This window comes from Pipistrellus hanaki (genome assembly GCF_964339955.1).
Source record: "Pipistrellus hanaki genome assembly, chromosome: 9".
In the NCBI taxonomy this organism is placed as follows: domain Eukaryota; kingdom Metazoa; phylum Chordata; class Mammalia; order Chiroptera; family Vespertilionidae; genus Pipistrellus; species Pipistrellus hanaki.
Window position 1 is genome coordinate 74,584,493 of NC_140511.1, and position 24,126 is coordinate 74,608,618.

General features: G+C 36.9%; 1 protein-coding gene across 7 annotated transcripts in view; it reads right to left on the bottom strand.

Annotated features, from left to right (window-relative positions):
- HIPK3 (homeodomain interacting protein kinase 3) overlaps positions 1–24,126 on the bottom strand; it is a 62,256-nt gene continuing 38,130 nt past the window's right edge. For 2 of the 7 annotated variants that reach the window (XM_084894541.1, XM_084894544.1), the window contains exons 3-17: positions 19,599–19,722; positions 16,987–17,106; positions 15,499–15,585; positions 14,825–15,009; positions 14,324–14,483; positions 13,829–13,952; positions 10,958–11,079; positions 10,562–10,686; positions 10,309–10,470; positions 10,090–10,152; positions 9,510–9,800; positions 9,093–9,233; positions 7,499–7,734; positions 3,676–3,803; positions 1–2,433 (exon numbers count right to left, since the gene is read on the bottom strand). In XM_084894541.1, the coding sequence (XP_084750667.1) occupies positions 1,960–2,433; positions 3,676–3,803; positions 7,499–7,734; positions 9,093–9,233; positions 9,510–9,800; positions 10,090–10,152; positions 10,309–10,470; positions 10,562–10,686; positions 10,958–11,079; positions 13,829–13,952; positions 14,324–14,483; positions 14,825–15,009; positions 15,499–15,585; positions 16,987–17,106; positions 19,599–19,722 (2,542 nt within the window). In that variant the 3' untranslated portion in view covers positions 1–1,959. Of the gene's footprint in view, positions 2,434–3,675; positions 3,804–7,498; positions 7,735–9,092; positions 9,234–9,509; positions 9,801–10,089; positions 10,153–10,308; positions 10,471–10,561; positions 10,690–10,957; positions 11,080–13,828; positions 13,953–14,323; positions 14,484–14,824; positions 15,010–15,498; positions 15,586–16,986; positions 17,107–19,598; positions 19,723–24,126 lie in introns of all 7 variants that reach the window. The other 5 variants (XM_084894539.1, XM_084894540.1, XM_084894542.1 and 2 more) reach the window with 3 other exon arrangements.

Here is a 24,126-nt window from a genome sequence, read left to right on the forward strand (position 1 = left end):
TGCTTTGTACTGTTTATTCCAGTAAATGCTGTAAGATTATATTCCAGATTTTTTTAAGGAAAAAAAGTTAAGTCAAGCCTGCAAGATACAGCTTTCTCAAGTGTCTACAATGCCAGTATGAAAATAAAAAATTAAGTTACATTGATACATCCAAGTTTTTATATGCAGTGATGAGCACAAACATTAATAGAGATAAAATACTGATGCAATTAACACACCCAAAATAACATATGCAATTATTTTCCATCATTTACAATACAGTAGTTACAATGACACTCCAAACAGAAAAGCAAAGTAAAAAATCAAAACCCCAACTTCTATTTCATGTAATTAGACTTATACAGAAATTAGAAGGCTAAGTAACAACTAGTTAATCACCTAATTTCACAGCTATCTGAAGTGGCAATCGTTATATAGCAGCTTATCTATGATACATTCAAGATAAATGATACAATTTATTACTTGCCCATAAGCTAAAACACAGCCTGTTTAATACCTTTCCTTACATTCCACCTCTACACTACAATATACTTGAGGTCTATGCAAAAAAGTAGCTACCTTTTATATAGAAATGGATGATTAAGTCTTTGGTGCTGTAAAGCAACTTCATTTAAACACCACCACCATCACCAAAAAAACGAGAGAGAGAGAAAGAAAGGAAAAACCCAAGACACACTTCCTAGGAAGAAATGCATGTAATTTCTGTCCCTGACGGAATGTATTAAATAAGCAAACACCACCAACAAGCAAACAAGTACTACAATGTAAAAATACTTTTTAAAAAAACAACCAAAACCCTCACATGCATAAATGAAAAATTGCACACAAAGAAGTCACATCTTTTCAAGCTTCAATAGTAAATATTCTGCTACTACTTATTAAATACTGCATGGTTTGCCCAAGCTAAGATGAAACCACATCATGAATCAATGAGCAATTTGCATTTTCTTTCATTATCTACTCAAAGTCATGCCTACTGAACCTCTAAATATTTTATTAAATCCAATTATACAGCAAACACTCCCAAAATAAACTTAGATTGTATAGCAGTTTTACTTAACTGTATATAAAATGCTGTGTTGTGACAGATATCAACTACCCATTAGATACTGAATCAATTTTTCTTAAGCACTACTAACTGCTTGCTTTTCTTGAAGCTAGATCATTCTGAAAATTCAGACAGCAGAATTCAGCTATAGCAAACATGCTGCCCTCTTAGTAAGGAAAAAACAGCTACAACCTCAAATCATACCACACAAAACCAAAAATGAACATTACTCTATCAAAAGAAAACTAAAGAGTAGGTCTGACTTTTAAGTGCTGCAGTCCTCAACATTTATATATAGGTAATAACATTAACAACCTCAAATATTTAAGGCACTATGTGTGGGAACGGTTTACAATGCAGCTGAGATTATTAGAACGACATTAAGAGCAAAGTCGAGGCAACATTTTGCCCATGCAAAGACACATGCAAATGTAAGGAACAATAGCTCAATTTCTTAGGTAAGTGACCGACATTTACACACTAAGACACGGATAATACAATTCACTGGTATGCTGTAATTTTGACATATGTGCATCTGTTGCTCTAAGTCTGTACACAGAATGGCTTCCCAAATGTGGACGTGTCTTGCACTAGTTAGAAGGCAATTTTATAAAAAATAGCAGGAGCAAAACTGGACTTCTGCTCCCATAAGTCACCTGTCTAGAGTTACTACATAAGAAGATAACATGACCAAAGACAAGTTATACCAAATGTGCAAAACACATTAAAAGTGAGTTTGTGTTTTTGTTTTTTGTTTTTTTAAAGCTCAAAGTTGTTTAAATTGCACCCAAGTCTACATGATTCAAAAATAAGTTTCTTGTGCCATGGCTAATATTTATTAAATACCATGTTTTTATTTTTAATCAAATGTTTCTATCATTGAGCTTCTTCAATATACTCCTTTTGAGTTTTCACATATATGGATACTGGCTGAGTTTGGTTGGACTCAATGGAAATCCAGTATACGCAGGCGATGCTGCGATGTAAGAATGTGGTGGGAAGATTGGTTTGTACTGAGTCTGATGAACGGTTGGGGATGGTAACAGGCGGGGGTTTATGCCCACGGGGACCTGGTGAACTATGCCACTAGGATGGGATATACTGTAAGTCGGGTGCTGTAACATGGGTCTTGAGGTACATGGCGAGGCTAGGAGGTGGGCCACTGGAGCAGCACTACTGAGGGTAGCTGCTGGGTACGGAAGCAGAGTAGGCTGTCCTCCAAGGTGCGTACTTCCAGCCAGATGAGCGTGCACAGCTGTGTGATTGGGACTTCCATGAGAAAGAGTGAATGGATTACTGGTAACACTAGTAGGGATATAAGCCTGCTGTCTCCGATGTCCGAAGTTTCCATTCCATTCTTGATGCCCAGATCCGAAGTGCTGAACCTATCCAAAACAAACAAGCAGATGAAACACACTAAATACATATTTACAAGTTAATAAGAAAAGAAAAAGGGAAATTACAATAAACTCTGTGACTGATATATCATAGAGGATCTCTCAGATCTTAAATTGTACTAAGTATAAATCAAGAGGAAAAAAATACATTATATATTAGTACTAACATTGTAATACAGTGGTGCCTCGCATAACGAACGCCTCGCACAGCGAACTTTGGACAGGTTTTTCATGAACCCATCGGCCAAAAAGCAGAAAATGGATGAAGATGTGCAAGATTCGGTAGACTCTACTTAGTCCGTCTTAAAATTAAAAAATGTGTGTTTTTTTTAAAAAAAAATTATGTTTTTAGATGTATCTAAATAAAAATATGTCATCTTAGCATATTTTTTTTTATGTCATCTTAGCATATTTTATGCTACAGAACGAATTATTTTTTTTAACATGTATTGTTATGGGAAAACGCGTTTCACATAACGAACTTTCCGCATAACAAGCTTGCTCCTGGAACGAATTAAGTTCGTTGTGTGAGGCACCACTGTATTTATTACTACATATTATGATGATAATAACATTGCCACTACCACTGCTAGTACTATCACTATCCCCCACCACCACTACAACTAATAGCTACCATTTGAGGAATACTTATCATGCGTAGAGCTAACATTTTATATACAAGACATTATTTAATTCCCAAACAACCCTATGATATAGCTATTATTCCCATTAACTGTGGTCCAGATTTGCTGAGGAGACCTGGGTAAGGTAATATTTGACAAAACCAGGATTTGGACACAGATCTTACTCCAATAGCTGTGATCTTTTCTTTCCCCAAGTTTGTAAACTCACTGCTGAGCACCGTGCTGAACAGATGGAGAGTACTCAATAAGACATCATCTCTCACTATCACCATGACTAACACATAAGAAATGTAGCCATCGATCCATTAATGTGCATTCTGATTTAAAGGGTCTAAGAAAACAAACACACTAAAAATTATATTTAAGAGGATCTAAGAGCTTCATTTTTCTGAGGCATTCCATTTCTGTGGATAATCTGTTTAATTTTCCGATATCGGGTTTATTACTCTTTAGTCACCTGGGATAAGAAAGGGGTAAAATGTTAAGATTACATACAGTTTCAGAATCTGTTCCCCTTAGGTGAAATACTGCTGCATGTAAATTCCAGAGGCTCCTTCTTATATAAATTCACCAACGACAAACGTACCTGACTGAAACTCAAATGCTGGGGCTGGAATGCTGATGTCAGTTTCTGCTGACGAGCACCCACGGTGGAGGGCTGGTTCGATCTCCCAGGAGCACACCGTCCTTTTATTAATGGCTGGCACACAGAATCTGGCAATGAGCAAAATGTTAAAGCATTAGTGCTTTCTCCTTATCATCTAAAAACTAGAAAGGTCTTTAGATATTTTACACAATAATGATTTGAGAACCTTAAAATTAAATAAAAAGAAAAGGGATCTCATGATTTCCAAGCACTGGATGACATAAGAAGAGATTTCTTTTGTGCAACTTGGCAAGATCAAATTGGAAATTCAGAGATGACTTTTGGTAATACTATTCTCTGTGTTCCTAAATTAAAATCTTTTTAGCCCTAGCCGGTTTGGCTCAGGGGGATAGAGCATCGGCCTGTGGACCCAAGGGCCCCGGGTTCTATTCTGGTTAGGGGCACCAGAATACCTCAACTGCAGGCTCCTCCCTGGCCTGGGCCCTGATCAGGGCTTGTGCGGGAGGCAACCAATCAATGTGTTTCACTTCGATGTTTCTCTCTGTCTTTCCCTCTCTCTCCCTAAAAATCAATGGAAAAAATGTCCTCAGGTGAAAAATAATAATAATAATAAACTTTTCAGAGTGATGAAAATTAAAACCACAATGAGATACTACTTCACGCCTGTCAGAATAGCTACCATCAGTAATCAACAAACCAGTGCCGGGGAGGATGTGGAGAAAAGGTTCGAAACCCTAGTGCAGATAGTGCGAATGCAGACTGGTGCAACCCCTGGGGAAAACAGTATGGAGTTTCCTCAAAAGATTAAAAATGGAACTGCCTTTGGATCCAGTGATCTCACTTCAGGAAATATAACCTAAGAAACCTGAAACACCAATTCAAAAGAATATATTTGCCCCTATGTTTATAGCAGCATCATTTATAATAGTCAAGATCTGGAAAGAGCCAAATGCCTTCCAGTAGATGAGTGAATTAAAAAAAAAACCTGTGGTACATTTACACCATGGAATACTATTCGGCTGTAAATCTTACCTTTTGTGACAGCATGGACGGACCTGGAGATTATTATGCTAAATGAAATAAGCCAGCACCATATGATCTCACTCCTAAGTGGAATCTAATCAACAAAATAAACTGATGGACAAAATAGAAACAGAGGCATGGATATGTGGAATAGACTGACAGCTGTCAGAGCAGAGGGAGGAGGGGGACTGAATGAAAGAAGGTGAAGGGGTTAACCAAAGAACATACATGCATAATCCACACACAGACAACAGTGTGATGGCCAGAAGGAAGAGGGAGTGGGGTTGGGGGGAAGTGGACAAAGCGGTGGAAAATGGAGACATGGTGGAAAATGGAGACATCTGTAATAGCTCCAACAATAAAAATAAAAAGGCCTTTTAAGGGACTATAAAGAAATAGGGGAGAAGAACCAAGATGGCAGCATAGGGCAGACACCCGAATGCAGCCTACCACAACAAGTTTGAATTTAGAACTGAAAAACAGGGAAAACATCACCCTGAAGCACCAGACGGCTGGCTGAGGGGAGGCTCTACCATCTGGGAAGGAGAAAGAAAGCGCGCTGAACCTCAGGAACTGTGAAGGTGCGGAGAACTGTGCACGAAAAAGCGGCCGCAGAGTTCGCTGCCGGCTAGCTTGCGGAGCGCAGAGAGGGCAGTCCGAGTTTGCTACTGGCTCACTCCCTGCGTGGAGAGGGCGGACAGCTAATGTGCAGCTAGCTTTCTTTTTCGGGAGGAAAACAGAACCACTTTATTGTGCTGATAGACAGCCCCAGACAGGGAGAGGCCAGACTGTCAGGCAGTGGGCGGGATTCTCTCTGAGGTGTGTGAAGCCAGCAGCCATTACTGTGGGACTCAGAAACCAGACCCTCGTAGGGAGGGGCTGAATAAAGCTTGTCTGCACCACCTGAGACTACGCCCCATCCAAGCAGAGCATAGAGGCCCTACCAGTGGCTAGCTTCCTCGTTTGCTGCCAATAGGACTCTCCTAGGGAGGGGCAGACAGAAATCTAAAGCTTGTCTGCGCCTATACCAAAGAGGTACGCAGGCCTGCAACCAATTGTGAGGGATTCAACAAAGCTTGTCTGTGCCACCCTGAGACTTCGCCCATCCAAGCGGAATGCAGAAAACCTCCTAGCTGAGACACTTCTGATCCTCATAGACAATTGGCTTGGAGATCAATGCTTCCCAGTGATACCAACAACAAGCAAGGCTTAACAACAAGTCTGCACACACATCCCACAAAGGGCTACACCAGAACTGTCGACCTCAGGTAACTGGGAGGCTGACTCACTGAACCATATAGGACACCTTGGCACACAAAGCCACCCTACCAACTCAGGGAAGCTGTGAAAATGCCGAGAAAAGGAAACAGATCACAAACAAAAGAAATGGAGGAAAAGAAAGACTGGATATAGAGTTCAAAACCACGCTTATAAGGTTTTTCAAGAATTTCCTAGAAAAGGTCGATAAGACCTATGAGGAGATGAAAAGGGATCAACAAGAACTAATAAGGGATCAACAAGAACTAATAAGGGATCAACAAGAAATAATAAGGGATCAACAAGAAATAAAGAATATATTGTCTGAAATAAAAAATATTATACCGAGTCCTAAAAACAAAATGGAAGATCGCAAGAATCAAGTCAAAGATTTGCAACATAAAGAGCCAGAAGACACTCCTCTGCAGAAGCAAGAAGAGAAGAAAATCCAGAAAGTTGAAAATAATGTAAGAAACCTCTGGGACAACTTCAAGCGAACCAACATCAGAATTATGGGGGTCCCAGAAGATGAGAGAGAGCAAGATATCGAAAACATACTGAAAGAAATAGTGACAGAAAACTTCCCCCACCTGGTGAAAGAATTAACTTACAAGTCCAGGAAGCGCACAGAACTCCAAACAAAAGGAATCCAAAGAAGACCACACCAAGACACATCATAATTAAAATTCCAAGAGCAAAAGACAAAGAGAGAATATTAAAAGCAGCAAGAGAAAAGCAGGTAGTTACCTATAAAGGAGCACCCATACGATTGTTAGCTGATTTCTCAACAGAAACCATGCAGGCCAGACGGGAATGGCAAGAAATATTCAAGATGATGAATAGCAAGAACCTACAGCCAAAGATAATCTACCCAGCAAAGCTATCACTCAGAATCGAAGGCCAGATAAAGAGCTTCACTAATAAAAAAAAAGCTAAAGGAGTTCATCACCGCCAAACCAGAATTATATGAATTGCTGAAGGGGGTTCTTTCGGAAGAGAAAGTAAATAAAGATAAAAACTATGAACAACAAATACCTAACTATCAACAAGTGAATCTAAAAACCAAGGAAATTAAAAAAAAATCTGATGAACAATATTAACTGTTGAATATAATAGAATCAGAGGTATGGAAGGGGAGTGGACTGATGATTCTAGGGGAAAGGGGGAGAGGGGGGTGTGGGAAGAGACTGAACATAAACTGTGCACCTATGGATGAGGACAATGGGGGGTGGGGAAAGGGCAGAGGGTGGGGCGGGAACCTGGTGGAGGGGAGCAATGGGGGGGGGGGATGAGGAACATTTGTAATAATATGAACAATAAACATTTATTTAAAAATAAAATAATAAAATAAAATAAATTAAAAAATAAAGTCCTCTATAGTAAAAAAAAAAAAGAAGAAGAAGAAGAAGAAAAAGAAAGCAAGAAAGCAAGCAAGCAAGAAAGAAAGAAAGAAAGAAAGAAAGAAAGAAAGAAAGAAAAAAAGAAAGGAGAAAAAAAAAGAAATAGGGAGGACTCAGCTTACCTGTGTTTGCCATATGCTCATCGGCATTTAATCCATTCTCTAGTCCCATTGGTGGCACCACAACAGCACAGACAGCTGGCTTGGGTTCTGTGTCGGAAGAGGGCACCAGTTCTGTGTTCTGATGAGTGTCCTCCACAAAAGTGCTCTCCGCAAAAGGACTATCGTGTCCCGAAGAGTCTGATGTTGGAGAGCCATCCACTGTATCACAACCACTCTCCTGCTCTTCATCTGACATACTACAGTAAGAAAGTACTTTTGTGAATAATATGCATTTCACATTAAATGTAAAGTTAAATGATATTCAGGCTCCAGCAAACTGGTAACAAACTTATTCAATTATTTCATATCTAATTATGACTTCTTCCTTGGTCAATAACGCATTTTTCATAAATTTTTAGACTCTCATGTTAATTCTCTCTTCCGACTAATAATCCCAATCCTGTCCTGTTTAGGAACTTCTTTTAGCCCTGGATTTTCTCTTCTTTCCTTTCTGACCCTTAGTAGTTCATAAATCCCACTTTCTAAATTCCAGAACTTTTCATCAAATACTACAAAAGCAGCCCTCTTCTGGATAATTTAAAGGACATGTACAAACGTGATGGACATTTCAGATTACATTCTAATGTTAAAATAGATCTCTTTAGTGGTACACCTTGTGTCCTTTTAACTGACTACTTATTTGAAAGGTCTTCCCCACTCCTCTGCAGGCCTAGCAAGAATCCCATTATTTCTCATCTTTTCTTGACTTTTCTGGACAATGACAGTATCTCTCCTTGTGATTTCCACAGCACTTACTGTCTGTCTTAATCATTCATTTCATATTTAACATATTGAAGCATCACTTTCTATAGGTATATTTTGGTTACATATTTTTGTTCATATATCTTATACATACATTTATATATACATGCTTTCATATGTATGTACATGTAGTATCAACTTCCAAACCACATTATAAGCAATTTATAAGAAGATGTGTTAAAATTACTCTGTCTTCCACAGAGCTTTGGTTATAAGTATGCAATAGCTGGCTAAAGAAAGAGAGAAGACAAATGTATAAAACTAAGATCTAAAAGTTATTCAAATTTTGTTTTCACTAAAAAAAATAATAATAATAATAAATGAATGAATGAATCCTAAAGCTAAAATCAAATGTATTCCGCTTAAATTTTTGTGGCAAATCACTTCATGTGTTAGCGCACCATGCAGGCTAGAGGAAGCTCACTACCCTAGTGGCAATCCGTGTTCCTGGGCAAAAGGAAGGGTAGGCAAGGAAATACGGATGAAACGGTGCTAATCAATCACCAATGAGAGGAAGAATCACAGCAGATATTCTATTAACACTGGGTCATCACCTTATTATGCAAAACAGTCTTGTTTTATTTTGCGAAAGTGTATGTTCTTATTCAATGTTCTTATTCAAAACTTAAGTTTAACAACAGTGTATGGAGCTAAAGTTGAAGTTTTTTGCTTTTTACCCTTTTAAAAACAGATGATTCTTTTAAAATCTTTATTAATTTAAACAACTACAAAAGAAATCAGGCTTTTTAGTTAACTTCCTATGTATTGTATGCCACTATTAAATTTCCTTTACCTGTTAGGTCTCTTGCAAGGGGATGGGCTGGACTGCCCCGAGGAGCTGGTGCTCAGAGTACTATCAGGACTACTTAATGAGCACATCCGATCGATATTCAAAGTGCTCTGGCAAGCTTCACAATCTAGACTACCTTTACAACTAGTAAGAGAGAAGGGGAGAGAAATAAAAAAATGAGAAGATATTTGTCAAGTAGCCAAAATTTAATTCATCTAAGTATATGAACCAGTTAAGAGTAACCTACATAGACAAAAGGAAATAAATACAGGGGAAATGCTATAACAATGTTAAATACTATTTAGGAAATTTACTCCAAAGACACTAGGCTACAGAAAGTTATTGTTCGCCACACCAGGGGGCGCCACCGTTATTATTTAAGGGTGCAGCTTCCACACAGGAAACTGCTTTGGCACTTACTCTCTGAGAGAATGTCTCTGTGTCGTCTCTTCCTCGTCTGTGTCACTGCTGATAGTGATCACACTCACGGCAGGACTTGGAGAGTCAGCTATGATGATGGTTTGCCGCTGCTTGTCTGACACTGATGAATCAGGGTCCTGCCTGACAGATGTTTCACAATTTCTTTCCTCTTCTGAGTTATGATTGTCCCGTGTTTCTATACAATTTACTTCCTCGACATCTTTCCCATTTGCTATCTTTGGAGAAATAAATGCTGAATGTGGGATATTGGTATTCTGCAATGCATTACTCCTGCAATCAAAGAAATAACGTGTCATTTCTATAGTCAAAATATGAACATAACATTTTTCTAAGAAATCTCATTAAAATAATGTGAATTTTCACTTGGCTCAAGATCATGTATATAACACACTAACATACAGATGTTTTGTAAAACATAAAATATTATCTATAGAAACAATATAGGTTGCATTTATTACATTCAAATGGCCATTTTTTTGGTAAATGTGATATCTGTGTCTAAAATGGTCTAAAATTATAGGTAAATAATATATCAAAAGGGCAATAAAGACAGTCTTACCAACTGAAAGCATTTATTTCCTCTCTTCCTGGCTCCCATTCCATTAGTTTTACCAAAATACCTCTGAGAAATTGAGAAGGGAGCTGGCTTAGTGTTTGTTACAAAGCTATCAAAGAGGTCATTTTGAATACAACAGAGTGACCCTTTAGTGTACATGCAAAATTTATCTTAAAGATCAATTTTCAAAATGCAGAACAAAGTTAAAATATCAACACCAACCTGTTCGGGCACAGCTTATTCTTCTTGGTAGCGGCAGGCTGAGGCCAGACAACATGTGCGATGCCCACACTGATTGGCTGAGGAGCTGATAAAGTTATCTGATTGGTTAGAAGAGGTTGTGGCATCACTGAGCTATAATGACCACTGTGTGAAATCATTTTCCTAAGGAGAAAGTTGAAAAAGTTGAATTTCCTTTTTAACAAAAACGATTTTGCAAACTATTCACAAAAAAGTACTTTTTTTCCTAACTTACCCCCAGTCTCCAAGTCTTTGTGAACCAGCCACACCCTCAGAAGCTAACGAAGTGGCAGCAGGAGCCAAGGGTGTTACCTGCTGCCAGGCAGGTACCAGCATCTGCTGGGTTCTACCAGACCATGTCTGCTGCACCAAAAACAAACAAACAAACAACAACAAAGAGAAGGGAGGGAGGGAAAAAGAGGAGAAGGAGTTATAAATCATTCATCATTAGATCCTAAAATCAAAAATACATTAAACAATCATCTAATAATTTAAAAGTTAAAGTCAATAATCTACAAAGCTTGAATTCCCATCCAGATATTTTCATTGTTTCCCAATACAAATGGACCAGTCCCCCTACTTGAGTATGGAGAGGACAGCACACATGCAGAAAGGATGAATTATTACCAACCTGAGAAAGAACTCCTGGTCGGATCTGGAGTGGCTGCACAGCCGCGGCCTGAGTTACAAGTGGAACTGTATTATCCACCCTTATTGAGTAACTAGTGGGCTTACCATGTGTTGTAGGAATACCTGTGAAATAGAAAAGAACAGTTCTCCAACATAAGTTAACTCAGAGAAAGAAATTTTCTTCCTAAACTCTTATAAATTTAAACAATTGTTTAAAATCTGGTTAGAATTGTAAAACCATCCCCTACATAAAATTTTCATTAACACTAACAAAGTAATCCATTAGGAAAGCAATGTACATTTCATCTACCTTCTGATACACTATTCCAGAAATTGTTATAAAGCAATTTGTTGCAGGAGTTACTTTCAATATAGGTTGGCAGATTATTTAATACAATCAATTTTAGATAAAAGTGATGTTAGGTATATCTGATTGGCCATTAGAGAAAAATATAACTGTCTTCTCTTCCTATTGAAAAATAATTTTACAATTTTTATTGCATGAATATATTTTAAATGCTAATCCTAAAGAGGAGGGTACTATGCTAATAAGTAAATCAGAGAAAGACGAATACCATATGATTTCACCTATATGTGGAATATAAAGAACAAAATAAATAAACAGACAAATAGAAACAGACTCACAGATATAGAGAATAGACTGGTGGTTGTCAGAGGGGAGGGGTTTGGGGAGCTATGTAAAAAGGTGAAGAGATTAGGAAGTAAAAATTAGTAGTTATAAAATAGTCATGGGGATATAAAGTACAGCACAGGGAATATAGTCAAAAATATTGTAATAGCTATGTATGGAGCCAGGTGGGTACTGGAAATATTGAGGGGATCACTTTGTCAAGTTATGTGAGTGTCTAACCACTGTGCCATATACTTGAAACTAATACAAAACAACAATGAATGTCAAGTATAATTGAAAAATAAAAATTCTTAAATTCCAAAGAGGAAAATTTATTTTGCTGTGTTTATTTTCTGCACAGAGAAGTGTATCTTACTGCCTGGGTGTTCTACCCTCTGAGCTCCACCTAAAGAACTAGATCTGATCTAAGTTTAACGAAGATCTGCAGATTTTTTTCTTTACAGATTCTTTTCATAAACTGACTTTTTTGCCCCTTCAAAAAAGCATGTCTTGATCAGCAAATTATCCAAGAAAAGGACTATAAGAACACCCAGCAATATAGATACACTGCAGCATAAACAATCTCATAATTCACTTTAACAAGAATTAAAGGACAGAGCAAATTCTCAAATTCCAACAAAAACCACAATGTCCTTAAATTTTCCTCATAATTAATATTTTAAGATAAGAAGAATTCTCCTATTATCTTCTCCCCTGAAGTGGTCTAATTCTTTTTTTTTTTTTTTTTTAATCAAGTGTTAACATTTGTTGAATCTAGGGTAAAAGGCATAATATTATTTTTTGAACTTTTCTATATGCTTAAAATTTTTATAATACATAGTTGAGAAAAATCAAGTAAATAAACACAGCAAAATCTTTAAGAGTCCTGACAATATAATGATGTGGGTATTTTCATTTTCATTATTAGAGACCAGCCATGAGTCACTGTCACAGGAATAGTCCACCATTGAACCACAAGCTCATCTTGTGAAGCAATCATCTAAGTTGTTTTTTTTTAATATTTTAGTGACACAAACCTTTCAATAAAACCTTATATGAAAACCCAATATATATATATATATATATATATATATATATATATATATATATATATATATAAAAGATGAAAGTAAATCTACATGGATAAAACAAAAGTGGCTATAGAGTTGACATGTTTTCATATCTCTTGTTACCAGCCAATCAAGGCAACAAACATTCTTGGTGCTTGTTAAGCATTGTAGTAGGGTGGGTTTTTTTTATTATTATTATTCATTTTTTAAATTGCTTAAATTCTTAAATCAAATATAAAATTCAAATAATCTTCAGGATCCAGAAATATTAAGAGCTAGAAATGACTAAGACAGTATCTATTCAGCCTGTTTCCTTTGACTAAGATGAAACAGGTTAACAGGTGTGTCTAGGATAACACAGCAAATCAGAGAAACAGAACTATATCCCAGGTGTACAGACTTAGCAACAATTTTTACTTACACATACATACCTATACATACAGTATTAACATCATGTTTCAAAGGGTCAGTCAGGGCCCCAATTATAATTAACTTCTTGCTTTTTTAAGATATAACTAGATGTTAAATCTTAGCAAGAACAAGATGTTATGAAAGGACTAGGGAGTAGGATTTTATTCTCATTATTCCAATCACAAAAACTGCTGCTATCACCCACTAAGAACCACGAAGAAGTTCCCCTTTGAGAATTTATGGCCTCTTCAAAGGAATTCTGCCACTCATCACACTTGAGGGCTTAATTTGGTATTTTTATCTACTAAGGGATTTGATTTAGTCAAAATCAATCTTTTTGAAAAACAAAAAACTAAAATATGGTTCAAGAACAAGACTAGAACATCTGGGACAGAATTTCTTTGACCAAAACTTAGTAACCAGGTGAACTCTCAGTCACTTGACTGTCTAGTGATGATAGATAATATGTACTTAGCTGAACTTCTGGAGCAGTGACACTCAGTACAGGACAACGCATAGCGTTCAAGCTCATTAATTCCTACTGAGGTATTTTATAGTGCTAGACTCTACAGGAAATACAATTGTCACATGACCCATGCTGTTAACGATGAAACGTCACTGGTCTAAGGCTACTGATAAGCTTAAATTCAAATATAGCATTAAATGCAGCAAAAACTGTACAGTATATTTAAGGAATAACTAAATTTGTTTAAGAAAAATGCATGCCTAAATGCAAAGCGTAACTTAAATGAAAGCATACCTTGGATAGCTGGGGGGCAGATAATCAGTGTCTGCTGAAAAGCATCACCGCAGCCGAAATGAGCAGTCCCCGCCTGCAGAGGGATTCCATGGTGCACAACCGAGTGTGCAGATGTGGTTAATGCCTGCAATGAGCAATGTACGTGGCATTACACAGAACAGTCTTACTGCTACACACATGCTTTATAAAGAGAATTAAAACACATTTCTTAAAACCTTAATTCTATGATCAAAATGGGTCCAGACACTGACTGTACTGAGTTCTACTATTCATAGAATTATGGCACAGAGGGCAGGTAGAGGGTATTGAAAGAATGAAAGGTGAGAGGAAACAAGTGAATTTGGGTAGGTCTGTTCCAGCTGTTCCCTAAAATATTAGATATTTAATAGGACAGCCATGGAAGACCTCACCAGAACTGTAACTTCTAACTGGTGACATGAGATTTCAACAGCAAAATGAGCAATCAGAAAGAAAAAAAAATTCTTAGATTCTTACCTGATTTCTTAATGTGCCAAGTTTAGTAAAACTTGCTGCCAGATTAGCTGTACTAGTTGAAGAAACTGGTCTTAAAAATGAAGTTTTATTGTGATTATTTGTGTCACAGGTATTTGGGTGGGACTTACAAATATCCATGATATGAAAACAGGACTTTACACTGCAAAACAAAAACAAAAAAGTGAGGTAGAGATCACTGTAATATTTGTATTTCATAAAGAAACTGAATCATTTTTAACACACTCATTTTTTTAAAGACAGTACTAGAAGCCTAGTGCACAAAATTCGTGCATGGGTAGGGTTCCTAGGCCTGGCCAACGACCAGGACTGATAGGGACCACTCTCAGTTCCGCGCCGCTCCCTAGTGGTCAGCACACGTGATAGTGAGTGATTGGTCTCCTGGTTAAACTCCCACAGGGACAATTTGCATATTAGGCATAGATAGATAGATAAGTTATTATTTTCCCAGAATCACTTTTTAAAAATTTTAAAGTAACATACTGGTTGCTATGAGGAAAATCTAGAAGATGTTTCATAGTAACAAAAGGATGGTTCAATGTTTCAGCTGGAGTAATTCTTAAATCTGCATCGATCAGCAACATTTTCTTTAACAGACTGACAAATTCTCTTCTATCAGCTTTCTCAGCCAAAAGATCACTTCCTTCCAAATCCATCACTGTGTTCACCTGCAAAATCAAAATGTCAAGTTATCAAATAAAAGTAAGCCATTGCATATGCTAAAATTTCAGTTAAAAAAAAAAATACAACACAACATAGAAAAGAACAAGGAACTATAATTATTTTGAAACAAGAACAAACAGTTGAGCTTAACAAATTCTCAAAACATTTTCAAGCATCAAATAGGGTTTAAGAAGGAAAAAAAGCCTTTTTCTAAATATTTCCATTTCTAATGAGATATAAAAAATTTGTTTGCTAGGATTTTCCCTTTAAAAAAAATATTGTTTTTTAACTAAAAAACAGATTGTATAAGTTACTTAATAAAGACAAATGCAATTTAGTTCCTGAAAGATTAAAAACTTAAAATCAATTTTGTCAGAAAGGGTTAAAAAACAGCAAGCATTCTAGTCATTTAGAAAATGATGTTTTCATACCATTGACAATCAAGCCCAGCACCTTTAGCACGTACGGTTCACGACTGTGACTGTGGTACTCACATGCACTATATCATCCAGACTGTTGAATATGTACTTTCTGGCTTCTTTAGACTTCATTCCTGTCTCTGCCTCATGTTCTTCTAGGGTCTTATTGAATATATCAAAGAGGGGAAATAATATGTTATTACCCATCATGTGTAAATTCTTTATTCCTTTAATCCTGGCATATGTAGTTTAATATACTGATATTCTAAGGCGGTGGTTCCCAACCATTTTTTGGCCAGGCCCCAAACTAAGCATCTTTAAAATCCTGATGACCCCTGTAACATATAGTTCTTATTATTCAAAAAGTGAACTCCCATTTACATGGAGGAGGCCTAAAATGCCATTAACTTGATCTAAACAAGCTTCCAAAAAACATGGCAACATGAAATAGAAAAATAAAAGTATGAAAGGGCAGTTGAAGTACTGAGGAAGAAATCACTAAAAAAAATTTTAAAATAATAATAATATGAAGTGATATGAAAAAAATAGCAAATAAAGTTTCAAAGCATATAATAGCCCTAGCTGGTTTGGCTGAGTGAATAGAGCGTCAACCTGCGGACTAAAGGGTCTCGGGTTCAATTCCAGTCAAGGGCACGGCCTGGGTTGTGGGCTCCATCCCCAGTAGGGGGTGTGCAGGAGGCAGCCGATCAATGATTCTCTCTCATTGATATTTCTATCTCTCTCTCTCTCTCTCTCTCTCTCTCTCTCTCTCTCTCTCCCTTCCCCTCTGAAATCAATAAAAAATATATATATTTTAAAATTTTTACACATATAATAGAGAACTAAAATGCATAAATATGTCACAATATACATTTATATACTGTATATGAGGTCCCTAGAACCATAAGAAATGCAAAAAATTCATTATTAATACTCATTCTTGAATTGCCCCCCTTAAAAATCAAATTGTCCCCCGTGGGGGGCATGTGTCCTACATTTGGAACCACTGTTTTAAGGCAAGTAGTAGTTTCAAAGGAATAACTACCATAAATGTATTTTTATTAAAGTATAAAAAAATTAAGAGAGCTTGATTCAGGTAAAAAAATATATACATACAACAAAGTCCTTAAACAAAATAATTACAAAATTAATATTACATTGAGGATTTACTGATCCCCCAAAGATCCAGGAATAAATTCAGTACTTGGGTTATGTACTAAGTGGTTAGATTCAGTCCTTGTCCTATAAAGCTTAATAATATAGACCTGGATAAAGAAGATTAAACACACAGAACAAAAGTAATTATACTCATAACATTTTTTTAAAAATCATTTAAGATAAGTTAATAATTATGTTGCCAGGTCAGAGAATGAGCTAAGTTATTCAAAAAAGGGCTTTCCTCCTTAAGGAGGGGGAGAGGGCTATCTATGTCAAAAATGAAAATTCAAAAGAAGGAAAAATGCAATAAAATAAAAATAAGCATAGAGGGCATTATCTATGCACATGAGACATCTGAGAAAAAATGTTTTTCTAAATATATATATATATTTTTAAATGAATTACCTTTAATCTCCAACCAGAATGAGAAATATCTGTTTCTCTGCAAAAAAATCTTGTGGATTTTGTACCCACATTTAACAACTGTTCTCCTGGTAAACCTTGAGTCTGAGAAATGTATCGAATCTGAAAAATAATTTACAAAACAGAAGAATTTATTCTCTCATGCATTAGATATTAATTGAATACCTATTATATATCAGACATTATGCTAAGTATCAATTCAAGAATTAAATGATATAGTCTATGCCCTCGAGAAATTCATAGTGGAAAATACACAAGTCAACAATTATAATGCAGTTATAAGTATCATACAATTATTATAAATACCACAATAAATGCATGCTTTATGGAAAGACACAGAGGAAAGGAATACCTAAATTAATTCTAGTTACAGAAAATTCCAGAAAAGGTGATGCTCAAGTTGGGTCTTAAAGAACAAATAAGGAAGAGTTTGTTAGCCCAGGAGGAGTGGGAGAAATCTAATCTATTATGATTTACGTTAAGGTTATAATATAATATGGAAAATCAGGAGAAAATGCCCACACATTCAGAGTGGAAGCATAGAGGTTCAATAAGGGAGAAATGGCAAGAGATGAAATTGAATTAGAGGCAAAAGGATTTTATTTACTCCAGGAGGTGAAATAAAATGGGAAACCACAGGAGACATTTAGGCAGGAAACTGACAAGTTACATTTTTAACATCTAAGAATGGTGAGAAGCTGGAGCCAGAGGAGAGATGAGGAGGGTGTGAATTGAGAGACTGTAGGGATAGAAAGGAAGGAGTGGATTTAAGAGAGACTTAGATTGACAGAGTTGGTGAATAATGACTGTGGGAGCACTGGAGCGACAACATCCATGTCACTGGCCTGGCTGAGTCAGTAGACGAAGAGATATAGGCATAGATGAGCACTCAGAATACTGAAAAGTTCCAGCCTCAGGGCCTCTGAACTTAATATCCTTCTGTTTGGAACACTCTTTGCCCAGACATCTGTATGGCTCATCTTTCACTTCCTTCAGCTCTCAGCTCAAATGTCACCTTATTCATGAGGCCTCCCATGACCCACCAATAAATAGTAAGTCCTTCCCTCTTCAGTAACCCATATCTTCCTTACTCTGTTGTATTGTTCTCCACCATGCTTTCTACCAGCTGATAACTCTCTAAGATTACTTTGTTTTCTTACCCTACCCTTCATGAGAATGTAAAGTTTCATGAAGGGAAGGACTTTGTTTTGTTAACTTAAATATACGCCCATGAAAATGTCTGAAACATAGCAGACCCTCAAACATCTGTTCTCCAATTTAATGGCTAAGCAGCACAGGGGGGAAAAGAGGCGTAAGTCCTCTAAAGTGTGTTTGAGAACACAGGGTTCTCATTTTTTAAACCTCAAGGACTCTGCTCTATTAATTAATCCGTCCTCCCCTGCATCTTCTATTTGTTCCTCTCTCTGAGATCATCCCCCTCAATTTACATAAATGATCAATATCTTCTATCCCCCTCAAAATTTCCTTTAACTACTCAAAATTCTTTCCTCATTCACTTAAAAGTCTTAAAATAACAGCCTATATCTTACTTCTCATCTTAACACACTACAACTTGAATTTTACTATCGCTCCCAAAATATGGTTAAGACAAGTAATGGCCTGTTAATAATTGACATATTTAATAGTCCCATATTAAGCCTTTTCCTACCTTAATACTATTACCCATTACCTTTTTACTTAAAAACTCTGTTTCTTCCATTTCCACATTTTTTCTGGTTTACCTCTTATTCTTGACACTCTTTCATTGCCTTCCTCCATATGACATTGCCTTCCAGAGTTTTATGTCTTCTTCCTGCCCTCTACAAGCGGCCATCCAAGGAATAATTCTGCAATCACGCATCCCAAGTGTCCCTAATTTTACCTCTAACTCTAAAAATTTAACTCTTGCTCTGGAACTGTAGATTCAATTGCTAACTGAAACTCTCCAATCAGCTGGCCTTTAGGTACTTCAAAGTGAACATATTCTAAACTGATTTTCCCTTAAATCTGTTAATCCCCATGTCTTCCCCCTTTGATAAACAGCAACCCAACCACACAAATCAGAAACCTGAAATTTATGCCGGACAAGTTTGTCTCCCTCATCACCCTCCCCAACATCCAAAACCGTAACCATAACTGCCCCTCCTCTCCATCCCTATTTCAGGTCTTCTTCAATTCTGAGCTACACAATTTCCCACGCCTCCTAATCAGTATATCTGCCTCTCTAATGACCTCATCCATTCACCCCCAATTTATTACTCACACTGCTAAAGCACTAGTATTCAAATGGACATAGTCCAATAGTATAAAAATGAGGCAAAAAAAAAAATCTCCCACAAACTTTACAAAACTGTTTTTTGGGCCTGTGACTCTAACTTTATTTATGAAATTTACTTAGTGTTATAAAAGAGTTTTTAAAAATCAAACAGTTTTGAGATCTTAAATTTAAAATCCATAAGATCTCAGGACTAGCCATTTTATTTTTAAAAGATTTTCCATATGTATTGTGTAACTAAAGAAATGCATTCTTAGTACTCTATTATTTTTCTTTACAATCTACCAATTCTACTAGATTATCTTGACAGGTCTGTTACCTGGTCATACTCCAAGGCTCCTGGGTAGAGCGGCCATCCAAGGAATAATTCTGCAATCACGCATCCCAAGGACCACATGTCTATGGCTTCACAAAATGGCAGCCCCAATATAATCTCTGGAGCTCTGAAATTAAAAAAAAATATATATATATATCAAGATGGGTTTCCTTTAAAAGTATCTGATTTCATCTGACATTCTAAGGAAAGTTAATAAATGACCGAAAAAGATACCTTCTATTTATAGTAACTCTTCAGTTTTTAGAACTCTTTGAAACCTAGTCATAATCCTGAATTAAGCTGTAGAAGGTGCAGTATGTACATCACTTGGATAAAATACACTTAAACCTCACAGTTTTATTAACATAACATTAAAAAGGAAAAGGCATACACTTGTTTTTAAGACTGCAGCAGATTAGATATAAAACACTAGAAAGAAAACTGGCAAACTGTTAAGTACAGCAACAGAACTGAAAACCAGACGTTGAGAGATAAGACCAAAACAAAATAAAACCCCAAAGGCTAAATGGATCTAGACTTAGATAATATTTCAGAACAGAATAATAAATGTTCATATAATTAGGGACATTAGTCATCCAAAAGAGACAAGACCAAGTTCAATGTATTCTGTTTTAAAAGGCCAAAAAGTAGAGGATATAACAAAACAGTTAAAAAGCATTTTAGCACTTAATGAGCTTTGATAATTTAGAAAATGTATTCCATGAAAGATATCATTCCCACATAAATTACGTTGCTACTTCACATGGCTTTCACATGAGAAGATTAATAACCTAAGACAAGCTCCACAAAAAGCTATGTAACTTTTAAAGTAAGTCATACATTCAGAGTTTACTGGATTTGCATGTTCGTATTTTTTATTTTAAAAACAATCCCAAACTTACAGAGATGTTGTAAGAATAATATAATGAAATTTTTTTCCTGAACCACTTGGGAATAATTTGCCAAATAACTATATACTTTGTATTTCCTACAAACAGAAATATTCTCTTAAATAATTGCATTATGGTCATCAAAATCAGGAAATGAACACTGATACTTCTCTACACCTAAGCCTCAGACTCAAAGTTTGGCCAATTATTTTAACAACTAGTAGCCCTCTGCAGGGCCTGGCGGCTCCACGCCCACTGCCCAGAGGCTCTCTGTGGCCCAGGGCTCATCTGCATCTGGACATGGAACACTTGCCTTATCGCCGGGGCGATGACCCAGTGTCCCCTACCAACCACCACCACCGCCACCCTGTGCCCACTGCCCAAAGGCCCTCCACGGCCAGGGTAGAATGCTTGCCTCATCGCCCCGACGACGAAGCAAGCATTCCACCAGGCTGCTCACGCTGCCCACAATCACCAGCCACCACCACCCCACTCCCCCAGGACTGGGGGACTCCAGTGGGGCTGAGAGGACTGGGTGCTGCCATCTTATGACTATGGGCGCTGCCATCTTTGTGATGGAGTAATGGTTAATTTCATATTACCCTTTTATTAGATAGTATGTCCAAGTAAGAATCATGCATTGCATTTAGTTGTCTTATCTCTTTCAATCTTCTTCTTTTTTATATGTAAATATATAAATAAAAATATAAACATAAATTTAAAAAAATTTTTTTTTTAACTCATTTCAGAGAGAAAGGAAGAGGAGGGAGAGATAGAAACACCAATGTGATAAGAGAGAATCACTGACTGGCTGCCTCCTGCATTCCCTATACTGGGGATGAGCCTGAACCAGGGCATGTGCCCTGACTGGGAAGCAAACCATGACCTCCTGGTTCAGGCTCTTTTAGTCTATTTCAATGTGAAATAGTTCCTTACGTTTCTCCTTGACCTTGGCTGAGACATTACAGATGAGTTATTGTAAAATGTCCCCCCCCCCCCCCGCCCAATGTGAATCTGTCTGTTTACTCATGATTATATCTGGGTTATAAATCTTTAAGAGGAATATACGGAACTGATATTTTCTCATCATATGCTGTCAGGTGGCGTACAATTTTTATTTGTTTCGTTACTAATAATGTTCACTTTGATTACTTGGTTAACGTGGTGTCTACTAGATTATTGCCACTATTTTGTATGCCATAAAATATTTTAATTTTCTATGTGTATCATTACATGTAAAAGGCTGGGAAGCAATACCTTAAAGCACTCAAAATCTAGATGAAACTGTCAGAGATGTCAGTTTTACAATAAAATAAACTCTAAGAATTGGACTGTGCATGAAAGAATAATGTATCCCTCGGTCATGAATCAAGCTTATGTTTTTAGATACTTCTTAACGGTTTCTCAAATTCTTCCCCTGAGCTAAATATACTTTTCTATAAAAATGATCATATCAGGTATTCTGATATGCAACATTCTTCTGCTGCCTTTGCGATCTACCTTAACTCCCTTCTGAGCACCAAAAATGTGGCAGCGCTAAGGATACAGAGGGAATAAACTTCATTTGAACTTTTGCAGAACAGGCAAGGCACACATTGAACAAGTCTACTGAATGGAGACTATAAATAAACCTGTTTACCACTCTATCACAATTAGCAGACAAGTGTCAAAACCACAAATAAACTCAAAAAACTAGGCCAAATGCTAAAAATGGCAATCTCTACCTTAAATGCTGTTTCTTTTCTTTTTCTTCTTTTTTTTTTGCCATGTGCTTTCAATCAATTTTATCATATTAAGACCAAATCCTTTCTGCTTTTCTAAAACCTTGAAACACTGACAAAGTATAAAGTGGGTACACTGAAAAAAACTTTTTTAAGTGGGAAACTAAGCTCTAGATGGTTTGCAGGACTTCTGCTATACCCCAGAAGGGAATGTTGGCAGTAGATGCCTCAAGTAAGAACACAGTGAAGTACTGTCACTCAGAAAAGATGGCTATTAATGGGATATTTTATTTGGTTTATTTAACTTTTATTTACTTTTTAAACTGAAAATTCAACAAGTGACACAAGAAAACTAGCCTTGTTAGGAAAAGATGTTTCTCAGTTCAGGAACTCAGTACGTACAGTTTTAGAAACACTTATCTATAATATTAAAGGCGTAATATGCTAATTAGACCGGACAGCCGAACAACCTTCTGGACGACCTTCAGGACGAAGCAGGGCTGCGAGGGCCGAGGCAAGCCGCTGCGACTGCGAGGGCTGAGCCCCTTGCATGAATTCCATGCATCAGGCCTCTAGTGTTCTTAGGTTACCATGGCAAATGCCATTAAACTTTGAACTCATGTGATGATTTCATGGCCAACATGAATATGGCCACTAACTTACATAGTTTTCCCACAGACAGAGAATATATCAGTTAGACCAGGGGTCTTCAAACTACGGCCCGCGGGCCACATGGGGCCTGCAGAGGAGTCTGATCCGGCCCGCCAGGGTTTTTGGGCAGTGAGCGCAGCCGAGGTGTTATAGTAGGAATTAGTAGTTCATATAGTCCGGCCCTCCAGCTCTCTGAGGGACCGTGATCTGGCCCCCACTTTAAAAAGTTTGAGGACCCCTGAGTTAGACCAACAAGAACGTCAGTATAGTACTGCTAGTCTTTAGCTTCTTGTGACTCTAGTGAAGAACAACATCAGTTCATGCAGGTCTAGCACCTTGATCAAACAATTTCTGAAATGACAAAAGCTGATGATTCTCTCAGGTAACATCTCTCACTGAGACTGCAAGGTGCAGTTATCTAGGCTTCTCTTGATGATGCTCCTATACAAACATATATCTACATACTTCTCTACTTTTGACAATAAGATACCAGAGAAATGCAACAGAAACTTGAAAATGGTGAGCTCAATAAAGATAAAAGTACTAAAATAAGGACGGTCTTCTCTGAGGTAGAGAAAGATGCAGAATGCATTTTTCTAAAGTAACAGTTTTATTAAAATATAATTAACATATCATATAATTCACCCATTTAAGTAGTAAAATTTAATGGTTTTTAGTATGTTCACAGAATTGTGCAACCACCACCACAGTCAATTTTTAGAACATTTTTATCATCCCAAAGAAATCTATATCCATTAGCAATCACTCCTCATTTGTCCCAAATACCTCCATTCCCAGATCACCACAAATCTACCTTTTGTCTCTTTAGACTTGCTTATTCTGGACATTTCATACAAAGGAAATAAAACAACACATGGTCTTCTGTGACTTCTTTCTTTCTCTTGACATAATGTTTTCAAGGTTCAACCATGTTGTAGCATATATCGGTACTTCATTTTTTACTGCTGAACAGTACTCCATTGTATGGGTATATCATAATCATTTATCCATTCATCAGGTGATGGACATTTCAATTGTTTCCACTTCTGGGCTATTGTGAGAAATGAGAACTCAAGCAAGAGAAGCCATGTCAGCTCATCAGCCTACTAAGTAAGAATACACTTCAGTGCTAAAGAAGGTCAGAGCAGAGTCTACACACCAAATACAAATACATATTGCCTAGGACAGAACTAGCCAGTACAGAAATGCCTTTGATGGAATATACAGTATATCCAAAAGGGAAAAGAAGGTACTAGTGTTAAAAGAACT